General features: G+C 39.7%; 1 protein-coding gene across 1 annotated transcript; it reads right to left on the reverse strand.

Moving 5' to 3' along the window:
• Positions 1-843: 843 nt before the first annotated feature.
• LOC105394365 lies at positions 844-12808 on the reverse strand. Its single transcript, XM_048631378.1, has 7 exons — positions 12488-12808; positions 11644-11825; positions 10614-10706; positions 10096-10168; positions 5407-5580; positions 4055-4221; positions 844-1057 (listed from the first exon to the last, which is right to left on the reverse strand). The coding sequence occupies exons 2-7, from the start codon at positions 11812-11814 to the stop codon at positions 851-853; spliced, it is 885 nt and encodes a 294-aa protein (XP_048487335.1). The 5' UTR covers positions 11815-11825; positions 12488-12808; the 3' UTR covers positions 844-850.
• Positions 12809-13131: the final 323 nt, after the last annotated feature.

Consider the following 13131-nt stretch of genomic DNA (forward strand, 5'->3'; position numbering starts at 1 on the left):
TAAATTATTGCTTACCAATTCAAAGCCTAAGTAATAATAGTACCACGAGGCTACGCAATTAAACTATAACAACTTGAAGGGATTGTACAAACAGAACTGGCCGAGATAAATTTGATAAAGATGATCATTTAGGCGGCCTCTGTCTGAAACAGTTATTAAGATTAATTGAACTTTGAATCCGAATTGTTAGGTAAAGTTTTTTTACTTAGGTATACATAATACATATAGACTCAAATATCTGTGTACTTCCCGTATGAACTTGATAATAATATTATCGAGTATAGAATACTTTCTAGGTATAGAAAGACAGTTTCCTTTAATGTTTATGGTGTAGTAGGTATGAAATGTATGTATAGTACCCATTACTTTTTAAATAGGGACCTATTTAGGTTTAGATTTTTATTAAATTTATCCTTGTTTATTTGTTACAATAGTTAAAACAGCCAACACCTCGATGAGTTGTAGGTATAATGAATTTATCGTTTTAATTAAAAGACTCGACTCAGTATCGCGTAGATAAGACTCAGATTGTCAACAAAGTTCTCATAATGAGCTATCAGGACTCAAGAAAAATAACTTATTTAATCAAACTTGAGCCATATTTTACAGATTGAAATCGCAATCTCATTAAAATTGGCAGGTTGAAGGGTAAACACGGGGAGACAAGGAAATTTTGGAATTGACAAGATTATCAGAGAATTTGAGGTAAAAGTTTGAGGCTACATTTGCTCTTCTATTAAAATACGTTTTAATTTCATATTCTACTAATTTTAATCCGGTGAGAATGTAAACTTTCTAAACAAAAAGAATTCATCAGAAAAAACTTTAATAAAAAAATACACAACAATGATCACTGTATAACTTTACTTCCATCACCACCACCATCATCTTTAATACTTTCACCATCACCACCCTCCTCCTCAGCATTCTCTTCACCTTGAACCGTGTACCGAGAGGACATACCCCTCATCAGTTCCTCAGCTTCTTCCACTTCGGGTATTCGGTAGGCCATGAGAGCAGCACTGTAGTTTCCCACTCCAGTGTCCGCGAATACGATCTGAAATTTGAGAGGAGATGACAGATGACCGCGTGGCGTGGTTGTAAGTGGGTCGGCTAGGATGAGGAGTGGTGTTGGTTCGAATCCCGATGAAGTTTGGTAATCAATTGAGATGAGTTTTAGAAAGATAGATAGAATATTCTTTATTTGTACACAAGAACAGATTTTACAAAGCTTATATACAAACACATAGGTACAAAAAAGGCGGTTTTACACTCACGAGCAATGATAAAGTACCAATTACAAAATGAGACTACCAAATGACCCAAATTTACTAAAACAATTAATTTAACATTTGGTCAAAATATTTACGTTTTTGTTTGGTAATATTCTGATGCGCTGTTAAATGGACTCCAACGTTGCAGACATTAACCTGGTATTTTCGTTTTAGGAGTAATTTGGTGCTATATTGTCACGGGAACTTTCTCATTGCTCGTGAGTATTATATTAATTATATGTAAGTTGGATTTTATTTACTTCCGAGTAGTAGAATATTGTTGGTTTCATCTCGGAATTCAATATGAAACAAAGCATGGATTATATTACTATTAATTAATTAATTAATCCTTAAAGGGTTTTAATTCAGAAAGCAATATGAGTATGTAATCATAAAACTTTGAAATATTATTATACTTTGCTCGGCTTGCTGTACAAAGCTGAAACCTGAAGTTGTCATAAAGTTTATTAAACAAACTACAACTACAAAGGTACCTAGTTAAAATGTTAATCAAGCTTAAAAGAAATAGGTTTTAATCAACAGAAAATTGCACCCTTTTGAATTATACGGTGGTAATGAGACTTCAAAAATCATACATACTGTATAAAAATAATAACCGAAGTTAAAATAAAAAATGAGCGCGTGACTAACGGAACCGATAATCTGTTGACTTCTCGAGTGGAGATCACAAAGAATCAAGCGTAGCATGGGACGCCCTTCAACCCGCCGCACCCATGGCCATACGATATATGACTCATAGTCTATGCATGCATGCATGCATAGACTATTAGTCGGTAGTGGCTACACGAGAATGGCAGAGGACACGGTGTTATGGCGCTCCCTAGCAAAAGCATATGTCCAGTTGTCCTGCACCTTTCATACAACATTCTAACAACGACAGTCCAGTGTATCGACTTCCCAGTTTTGGGATCGTGTTATTATTAGAGACTTTGTTAGTTTGCCGTCAACCATTCAACAGCAACACTTATCACTAGTCCATTCAAAGTCTTACCCTATCATCGACCAAATATCTTGCATAATACACACGTCATTAAACTTCTGGAAGACGCTCGTCGGAAGAAAATCAAAAAAGCCATTGAAAATCGTACCTTATCATCGACCAAATAGCGTGAATAGTACACTTCACTGTACTTCTGGAAGGCGAGCTGGTCCGCTCCGGCCTGGCCGCGGCCTGTGGTGCAGACGCCGGCCGCGGCGGCACCCCCCGCTCGCGCTCAGCTCTAGCGCCGCTTTCAGCATCAACTTGCCTACGATATACAGGGTGTCCCAAGTCCTATTTAATACAGGGTGCTAAGTTAAAGTGCACATCCAAATCATAGTGACACTAAAGAACTTTTGTTCTAAGACTTCAGCAGCAAAACAATCACAAAGCTATTTCAAACCATAGCTTATCATCAACTAATTATCGTGCATAGACCTCATTGAACTTTTGGAAGCTAGCTGATGAAACCATTAAAAAGCTTTTCTTATCGTTGACCAAATAAATGGCGTGCATAATACATATAGGGTGCATCTGCATAGTAGACCTTTTGAACTACTGACAGTCGCTCCGCCGTCGCCCGTTTTGTACACAACGCTATGTTTTAATTCATGTCCCGCCGTCGCTCCGCCCGTTTTGGTTTCGTACCCGCACTTACTTAAACTGCAACACTATTCACAAAGCAATTGAAAATCTCACCTTATCATCAACCAAATAGCGTGAATAATAGACTTCATTAAACTTCTGGAAGCCGAGTTGGTCCGCTCCGGCCTGGCCGCGGCCCGCGGTGCAGACGCCGGCCGCGGCGCCACCCCCGCGCTCGCGCTCAGCTCTAGCGCCGCTTTCAGCATCAGCTTGCCTATGTAATACTAGCTATAGCTATACTAGAATACCGGGATAAAAAGTAGCCTATAGGGTGTCAGCTAACTCCATACCAAATTCCGTCTAAATTGGTTCAGCCGTTTTGACGTAAAGACGTAACAAACATATTACATAGGCCGCCAATTGTACCATCTATGTTGTGTATTTCCTCGTGTAATTTCTGTGTTTGTGTGTAATAAATAATTATCTATCTATCTACATACTCATAAACTTTCGCATTTATAATATAAGTAGGATTAAGCAGCAAAACAATCACAAAGCCATTAAAAACCGTACCTTTTATGGTCCACCAATTAGCGTGCATACTGTATTGTACACCTCATTGAAATGTTGGAAGCCGAATGGTCAAACCCATCCAAAATCTTACCTTTTCATCAACCAAATATCGTGAATAATAGACTTAATTAAACTTCTGGAAGCCGAGTTGGTCCGCTCCGGCCTGGCCGCGGCCCGTGGTGCAGACGCCGGCCGCGGCGGCACCCCCTCGCTCGCGCTCAGCTCTAGCGCCGCTTTCAGCATCAACTTGCCTATGTAATACAGGGTGTCCCAAGTCCTATTTAATACAGGGTGCCCCAAGATAAAGTGCACATCCGAATCATAGGGACACAATTCCTAATTCTAAACAACTTTTGTTCAAAGTCTTCAGCGGCAAAAAAATCAAAACGCCATTCCAAACCATGCCTTATCGTCCACCAAATATTGTGCATAGTACCTCGTGGTACTTCTGGAAGATGATTAAGAGACCCATTAAGAGCGCTCCTTATCGCTGTCCAAATAAATAGCGTGCATCTTCTTTTATTTACAATTTTATATTTTCATCGTGCATAGTAAACCTCGTCGATTTACTGACAGTCGCTCCGCCTTCGCTAGCTTCGTACCCGCAGACTATCAATCTCACCTTATCATCAACCAAATATCGTGAATAATAGACTTCATTAAACTTCTGGAAGCCGAGTTGGTCCGCTATGGCCTGGCCGCGGCCCGTGGTGAAGATGCCGGCCGCGGCGGGAACCCCCGCGCTCTTGGTTAGTTCGATCGCCGCTTTGAGCATCAACTTGCCTATGCCTGGGGATGTAGAATAAAAGAGAACATAACTTGATAAACTTGGATTAAACGAGCAATTAATTAGTTACAGTGACAATAGCACCAAATTACTCCTAAAATGATAAGACTTGTAATATTGAAGTACATTTACAGCTCATCGGAATATTACCAACTAAAAACGAAATATTTTGGAAAAGCCTAAATTACATTATTATTTATTTTTATCTGGTCATTTGGTGTCAAAATTTTGTAAGTGGAACTTTTTCATTGTTCGTCAGTGTAGATCCTCGACCAATGAACGGCTAGCAATTGACCGAGTGCTAGGCCGAGGACACTGACTCGCCACTGTACTCGTTAGGTCTAATCGACCCATAAGAGCGATCTCTTACATCTTGTCCTGTAGACGCTCACATCCAGTTGGGTGAGACTTAGGTCCAGTATTTAGGTGGGTTTACCACCACCGGACATTAGCAATCCAAAAGCAGCATGACTCGCCTGTCAAATAATATGATTTAATTTGGATGGATCTGACAGATCTTTGAAAGGCGAGCGACGCTGCTTAAGGATTGTTAGTTGCTGATGTGTCGGTGATGGTACGGTCATGTGCAGAGAAACCTGACCCCCCTCACATAGTGACAATGCTTCTGAGATAGGTTGAACTCTTACCCCGATGTCGATAGCGGTTCTTCAGCGCGAGCACATACACCTTGGAGTACCTGCGGACCTGGAGCCTGTCGAACAGGTCCACGGGACGCTCAACCTCGTTGTAGAATGTCATGACGGAGGTGTAGACCGGGCCGTATGTGACGGGTCCGTAACTTAATATCGACTGTCTTATGTTCGATTTACGTTAAGAGCTGGTACACATTAGGCGTTTTGAAAAATCAATAATAAAAATCGTCAGAAGTGCACGTTTGCATTATGTACGCCTTTGATGGACCCGCTATACCACAAAGCGCGCGCTTCAAAACGCCTAATGTGTACCCGCTCTAAGTCGACTGAAGGATTTTGCGAATATTTTTAATCGATAAAAAGATCTTTTGAATGTTAAATTCAGTGTAGTTACCTATACATGATCGTTTGGTAGATTTTCAAGCCACTGCGACAGCAAATAATAAAGCCATTGCCATTTAAAAGTAGAAGCACTGGACTGCAATAGGCTCAAGAGTATGTATACTGTACTACAATATGCTGAAGAAGGCTTACCCCGATGCCGGTAGCGGTTCTTCAGCGCGAGCACATACACCTTGGAGTACCTGCGCACCTGGAGCTTATCAAACAGGTCCACGGGACGCTCTACCTCGTTGTAGAATGTCATGACGGAGGTGTAGATGGGGTCGTAGGTCATCTTGACTCGGCTGAAGGTTCGGGAGAAGGATGCTGGAGACGAAAAGATAAATTCGTTTAGATGGCACACTATGCCCGGTGGACCTACCTTAGATGGGTTGCCAGTAGTGGCTGGATGAGGAAGGCCGAGGGCCGAGTGTTGTGGGAGAGCCCTATGTCCAGCAGTGGATGATTATTGGATGATGATGATACACACTCATAGCTCGAAAATAGTCAACAGCAAGACATACAAAAAGTCTTTAGACCCAAAGTTTTTGGCTTGGTAGACCTTTTTTGCAAAAAAGAAATGTTAGATAATTATAGTATCTATTAATTTTCTAAAAAGCTTTGTTAATGTTTAGGTAAACGAATGCCTATCTGTACCGTAGAGAATAGAACATGGAACCTACAGCACTTTAGCCATCGCTGAAACAACCGTACTTACTATACAATTGTTTAAAGAAGGCTTGAAAGCAATAAAGACCACTCGGAATAGGTTTCGACCCGTCTATGCCCCGGGGCAGGAAACTTCGGACAAAGAGATTTTAAAATACGAGCTCATTAGAATTTACTCCGCACCGAATAACTTTCACGTCTACTTGTTATCAGTTAAAACGTATACGATTACTTTAGAGGTATAACTGGCCTTCTACTGTGTAAAAAATGAGGTATTTTCTCCGTGTAAAAAAACCAGGAAGGCATTTTGTGCTTCTCGTGAGATGGTTATCTCGGAAAATACTTTTCCGATTACGAAGGATTTTTAGACAACTGCTACTACTATGTATCTGACATATTTAGAAGCTTTCACTATGTGTGTGAAAAATCTAGTGCTTATTTTGCTTCCTATCGTAGATTAGTTTAGACTCACTCAAAAATCTCCACTCTGTACACGTTAAAATAATCCAACCAATTTCAATCGGTCCTTCAGTACCCTGACATTGGATTACCGAGACGGTTCACCTCACGCCACAACTTTATACCTGTGATCACTCTATATGACGAAAAACCAACTTTCGGATCGCTGCGGCGCGAGCCACGAGTCTATCCCCTTGTATTAAACATGCTGATTGCACGACAGCTCTCGTTCGTTTGTTTTTCGTCAGTATAGAGTAACCCTGAGACGGGACCATGACGCTGTAATGCCGATCTGCCGCGCGAGATCGTGTACTTGGAATCCAATTTACCGACACCGGCCGGGGGTTGGGGTGAGAGGGAGCGGGGAGCGGCAAAAGCATAGGCGATTCTCGTTAGCCATTAACTGGGCATAATTATTATGGATCGTTTTGAACATTATCACATTGTGTTTAGGACGAAAACCAATGAAAAATTGGATAAGTCATGCCCTATTAAGGGTGAATTCGTCCAAACATCACGTTACACGAGAATAACTATACCGGAATTAAAATTATACGCGAGTAAATATCTAGGATAAGTACATTTGCATTCTACCAAGTTATACCATGATTAAATTGAATGAACGAGGAACGAAACTGTAATGCAACTAAAATAAACTTAGCTGCGTTTCAAAGCATGCAATAGAAATGACATGCCAACTTAGTTTGAATGGATTATAAATGTATGAAATTGTTTATGTTTTAATATTTTATTCGCTGTTATTATTCTGAGACTTTGCCTTTTAACGAACTTTTGTTTATGTTTTGACAGATGTGTTTATATGTCATTATGACGGTTTTCTAATCAGCTGATGTGCTGCCGCCATTACAAAATTACTCTCGGATAAGCTCGTTACACGGTCAATTTTGGCGGTATAACATTTTATTCTTGGGATAAGCTAGTTATCTTGGTTTCAGGTTTGGTAGAATGCAAAATCTGCTTACTCGCGAGTAACTGGTACTTTACTCGTGAGTAAAAAGTTACTCGACGTTGGTCGAATCCGCCCTAAGGGTTAAGCAGTGTCAGACGGGTGCTCTATACTTGCTAGGGTCGGTGGCTTGGTTTCGGCACGCAAAAAGCCAATGTTAGCTGCAGTCGAAGTGATAAATTATATGATTATACAGGGTATTGCTATATTAGGATCTTATACTCTATAGTAAGCTGAAAGGGAGTAACTCATCCTGAAAAACTTTTGTTCTAGTTAACACAAACTTACCGATGAATTGATGACTTACAACACAAGTCAAGTGACTCAGATAACAAATATGTTATAATACTTTAGGCAAGAGGAAATTACAGCCGTAGCCGGCTTATAAACTCATTACTAGTTAAGTACTTTATTATTTTCATTAAAAAATCATGAGCGTTTACGCTATCTCTTGTCACCCGATCGCAGCCTTACTATCCAATTCAAATCCGCGAGTTGAATACGTATTCTTTTTACGTATGCAGTAAAAATTTAGGCCGGTACCAGTTGAGAAGTTTGCCGTAATGTTACTGCCTATATACGCCGATCTTTATGTGTTACGCGATAAAATCGCAAATAGATATAGAATTGTCCCCTTTGAGTGTGCCGATTTGGGTAGGATTTGATTTTTGTTTCGTTAATGTTTTGCAGTTGGAGCGAATGGAAATGTATGCTTCTTTTTTTCTGATATTTATTTTTTATTTAGTTGGCATTAAACAGGCCTGGAAGTAAAGTTGAAGACAGATTGCTGGGTGGCACTCCTTGGTGGGTTCTATGTCCAGCAGTAAACGACTACGGTCTGATAATGATGACGGTGTTAATTTATCTAGGGAGTCAGCTAATTCCATACCAAATTTCATTAATTCGTCGTTTTGACGGGAGGACGTAACAAACATACACACATACTTACAAACTTTCGCATTTATAATATTAGTAGGATTTGCTACGTCTTAAGTTTTTTATTCCACCTTATTACCAATATATTCGTTAAATTAAGACGCTGTTGCTAGTGATGCCGAGTTTTTTATCTCACTTTATTACCTGGTTAACATTGTAATAAATTGCCAACGGACATAATTGATAGTGCAGGCCATTTCACGGCGTAAGCTTCGGCCTCATAAAGACTTGATGCATGGCCTGTTTTGGCCTGTAATCTATATTTTGCCGGGATTTCTATTCGGAAATAGGTTTCGTAGTGCCGAGAACCAGCTGTTAATAAGTCGTTAGTCGTAATGTCTTATTTTATGACACATTATTAGTAGTAGGTAGTTTAACTACATACATAGAAAAAACACTTTCAGATTACATTCAAACTTATAAATAAAACATAATAAAATATAGGCGGCCTTATCGCTAAAAGTGATCTCTTTCAGGCAACCTTGCGTTTAAGGAGAGACTAATGAATACAATGAAGAAGTTGAAACAGTACAAAAATATATTTATACTCTATTACAATATATTATCTTATTTTAGGCCGCCGGCCGGGCCGTTGGAAACCGATAATAGGTATGATTCCATAAGAAAATGACAAAACTGTATGCACTTATAGGCAAAGCCATATACACACACATACATAGGACATAGAATTATATGCTGATGACGACTGATTGTTGGCACCAAACTAATATTATTATAAGAACTGTATCAAAATAAAAACGAATTTTATAATTAAAAAAATACAGAAGTCCATAGAACGATACGTCACTTAATCGTGGGACAATCGACTGTTGATGAACCGTTCAGAATCGATCAATTTAGTAACTGAGATTAAAAAACATACTTTAATTATGCCGATTTACAATTTCAGTTACCAAATTATTGTTAATATTACCAACATCAAGACATCAATCAATACGGCAAGGCAAGGGTTTCAAAAGCGAAATTCTTCCTGCGAAATGACCCGATTGTCATTCCATCGCTTCTAAGATCAGCGTCTGACAACCGGAAATAACTCCCTTTGTTGACGAGATATTTACCTAATAAAATGGAAACATTGCGTTTGCGTTATGAAATAGAAGTTGAGTTAATAAATTCAGACCAATAAATTTACGATGACGAGCAGGAATAGATTTATGTCGCGCCAAAATGAATGCGCAAAAGGTACTGTGCCGGCTGGCTCTCCAGTGCTTAAACGGGTTGTTAACGTATTTAATTCGTTTGGAGTAAAGGTTACATTATACTGCAGATATGTAGTACATATCTTCCACTATACCTAAATGAAAAACGTGATAAATAGCCACGCTTAACACAATGGTTCGTTATAACGAAACGCGATTTTACTTTCGCTTTTGGTTTTGGAGTTAAGACTTTCAAATATTTGATTGTACCGCACCTTACCTATAGGTACCTCTTTAGAGCATAAACATACATGTCACATCAATAAACAATAACGCGTGTAAATTACGCACATAGAGAGAGAATTATAAATATAAGTTTATGATGCCATATCGCGATTCAAGCTAAACACAAAGATGTGATTTATGATACGAGTATTAAACGAGCTAATCTATGTCGATAAATATTCCATGCCACCGGGACCTGCTAGCCTTGAACAGGGCGCAAGACGCACACGCCAAGACGTGACAAAAGTTTTGCGTCGCGCTCACTCACATTGCGCAGCTTTGAAAGCGAATGCGACAGAAAACTTTTGCCAAGTCTTGACGTGCCAGTCTTGCGTCCCATGCTAGGCTAGCTGGTGTGCCTATCACCTTTCTCCTGTATCCTCATGAGCAGTACTCCAGCCAGTGTGTCGTCCTTCTCCTTGACCGCGGCCAGCGATACCTGAAATTTAAATTGAAATATTATTTATTCGACGAAAATTTTCACATGCTCTTATTGTGAAGAATAACATAATTAAATAATTTTTATCTTATTTTTATCTTTATCATCGTGAGGAAATCTGCATGTTAGAAACGGCGATACAGCTCGCTACAGAAACGAAAAGCGGGTGGCTAGTTTGCGAGTCACCTCTAACTACCCCTTCGGCGACTACAGTAGTCGTCCTATGTATGAATGTTTTTTTTTCTCCGCGGGATACCTTATAAACTGTGAATGTTTTGTACAATATTTGTACACCTTCCTCATTTATTCTTCTAGTCATTAATTCACCCAAACGATGCCTGGAAGAGTTGGGTTGCGCTTTTGGCACCTATTGATTAATATCCCCTGTATAAAGTGTTATTACTTGTGTTCTGATAGATCAATAAAGTATTCTATTATGTTCTACCTTGTCCCGCATCCACACGCGCGCGTTGTGCACGAACTCCTCCAAAGCCTCGAGGTTGGCCGGGTCCGTGATGTTCACTGATCTGTACGTCACCTGGAATCATTCATTATTTCAGTCAAAAAAATCCTAAGAAAAATTCTGAAAAAATACTTTAAACCTAATCAGTCCAGTCAGTAACTAAATTAACTTTCCTACAAAAGAAAGTAACTTAACACAAAAAATAAGATACTAAACAAAAACTAAATTAAAACCCTTTTCAAAAATTAGTATGCCGAGTATTCGAAACAAAGTTCGTCAAAGTGTATTTTTTGGCAAATTTATTGTTTTTTGCCCGTGCTATTTCGTTGGAATGTCTTAATTAAGTCAATTAAGCCTTTAAGGCCATTCATCTTTTTTAAGTTGCCTGTCTAATTAAGTTAGCCTCGGCTTCGCAGCTGCGCTCTGCCGATAATTTCTTTATTATTTTTGTCGGAACCGTTTCAGTTAATACGATGCAAATTAATATTGCTTAATATTCTTTTTCTCTTTAGTATACCGTTATAAATTGACCTTTGGAAAGCATTAGTGGCATAGACTACGTTTAAGTTATTAAGTAGTGGTTAGATAAAAGCGCTCAAAATACTTTCACGAGCGAAATCTTGCTACGAATCATCGTAGCACCTTGCTACGAATCAGCGTAGCACATTGCTACGAGGCACCGTAGCATATTCTTACGAATCTGAGTAATAATAATATTATTATAATAATATAAACATTCACACCTTGTACTAATGTACTCCCTTGCGGGGTAGGCAGAGGTCCATTGCTGCACCCACTTTTCGCCAGTGTTTATGTTAGTCCCAATGTAATAGGGGCGGGCCTATTGCCATTTCACGGACACATCCAAGACCCGAGAACAAATATCTGTGTTTAAACAAATATCTGCCCCAGCCGGGAATCGAACCCGGGACCTTCGGCTCAGTAGTCAGGGTCACTAACCACTACGCCATTCAGTCGTCCGAATCGAACCGAACCACTTTTTTCCACCAACCTCTTCATTCAGGAACTCTTTCTTCAGCAGTTTGACGGCGTCGTCGTACCTCCGGTCCTGTAAGTCCTCGAACCTGAGACCGCAGGGCGCGCGGCCCCACACACAAGGAGCCTTGATGCGGTCCTCTAAGGCTTTCAGCTTCTGAATCTCGCCTTCTGCTGTCGTCGCCATGGCTGGTTATGCTGGAAGAAAGGGATACAGTGTCAATTAAGGGGATATGCACAAAGGTTACATCTAGGCCACATCTGTCGAAGAACCGATGACCGATGGGGTAAACGTGTTCTGGAGTGGAGGCCGCGACTAGGCAAACGTTGTGTGGGACGCCCTCCGGCTAGATGGGGTGACGACTTGCGAAAGGTGGCTGGTTATGATTTTGATGCGGAAAGCTAAAGATCGCATCCAGTGGCGTGCTTTGGGAGAGACCTACGTCCAGCAGTGGACTGCTATAGGCTGATGATGATGATGCACAAGTACAGGAACTTCACCCCCTCTTGAGAATATATTATTATAATATAATAGAATATAAGAGTGCCATGTGGGAGTTTTTACATTTACACCGTTAGCAAAGTGAAAACTAAAGGTGCATTCGTATGGCTCGGGAGAATCGGTTCCTGTAAACTCTACCGTTGTAACTCTACGCCAGAAAAGCGCTTGGATCGGTTTTAATTAAATTTTATAACATTTAAATACTAATGAACCGTCAATTGTTGGTATGTGACTGAGTTATAATGAAGTGGTATGTACAAAAATCTGGTACATAGATAAGATATTGCAATTAATATGAAATATCAATCGTTGAGGCATTAAAAATCACAAATAAAATAAATACTAGATTGCTAATCACCAGCTCAGACGAAACTCCTGAGAATGGAGGAAACAGCCAAAGGAATTTCACAACTCGATCTCAATTAATTAAATTTGTTTACGAATACTTCCCGGTATATTCGTCTACATATTGGAAAAGTTGGCACATATGTCGAACAACACTGAGAATGAGTAATGCGTTAATGTTGAATTTTATTCATCGTTCCGTGGTTTCCTACGGTGTAATTTGATTTAAAATTGCTGTCGTAATATCGGAAACCACAAATAGCCTTTATTATTTTGTAAAATTGATGTCCCAAATCAAAATAAATGTTTATTACGTACTCTGTGATGAATGTCACATTTCGCGTACAGAGTACATTTCGTGTTCATAGATTGGGTGGTTTTAAGGGTTGTTTCTTTTTCTAGGCAAGGTACGAAGAAGGCATGAACTCGCACATGGTTTAATAATTTTATTAGACTACTAGCTGTTGATTCGCCTTAAAAAGGGTTTCCGTGGGAATTCCAGGATAAAAAGTAGCCTATGTTCTTTCTCAGGGTCTAGACCATTTGTATAGCAAATTTTATTCAAATCCGTTTAGTAGTTTTGACGTGAAAGAGTAAGGGTCAATTCAGACGTACCACAACCACACCACAGCCACAACCACACCACAACCACGCCGT

This window comes from Plutella xylostella, chromosome 28, assembly GCF_932276165.1.
Source record: "Plutella xylostella chromosome 28, ilPluXylo3.1, whole genome shotgun sequence".
NCBI classification, from domain to species: Eukaryota; Metazoa; Arthropoda; class Insecta; order Lepidoptera; family Plutellidae; genus Plutella; species Plutella xylostella.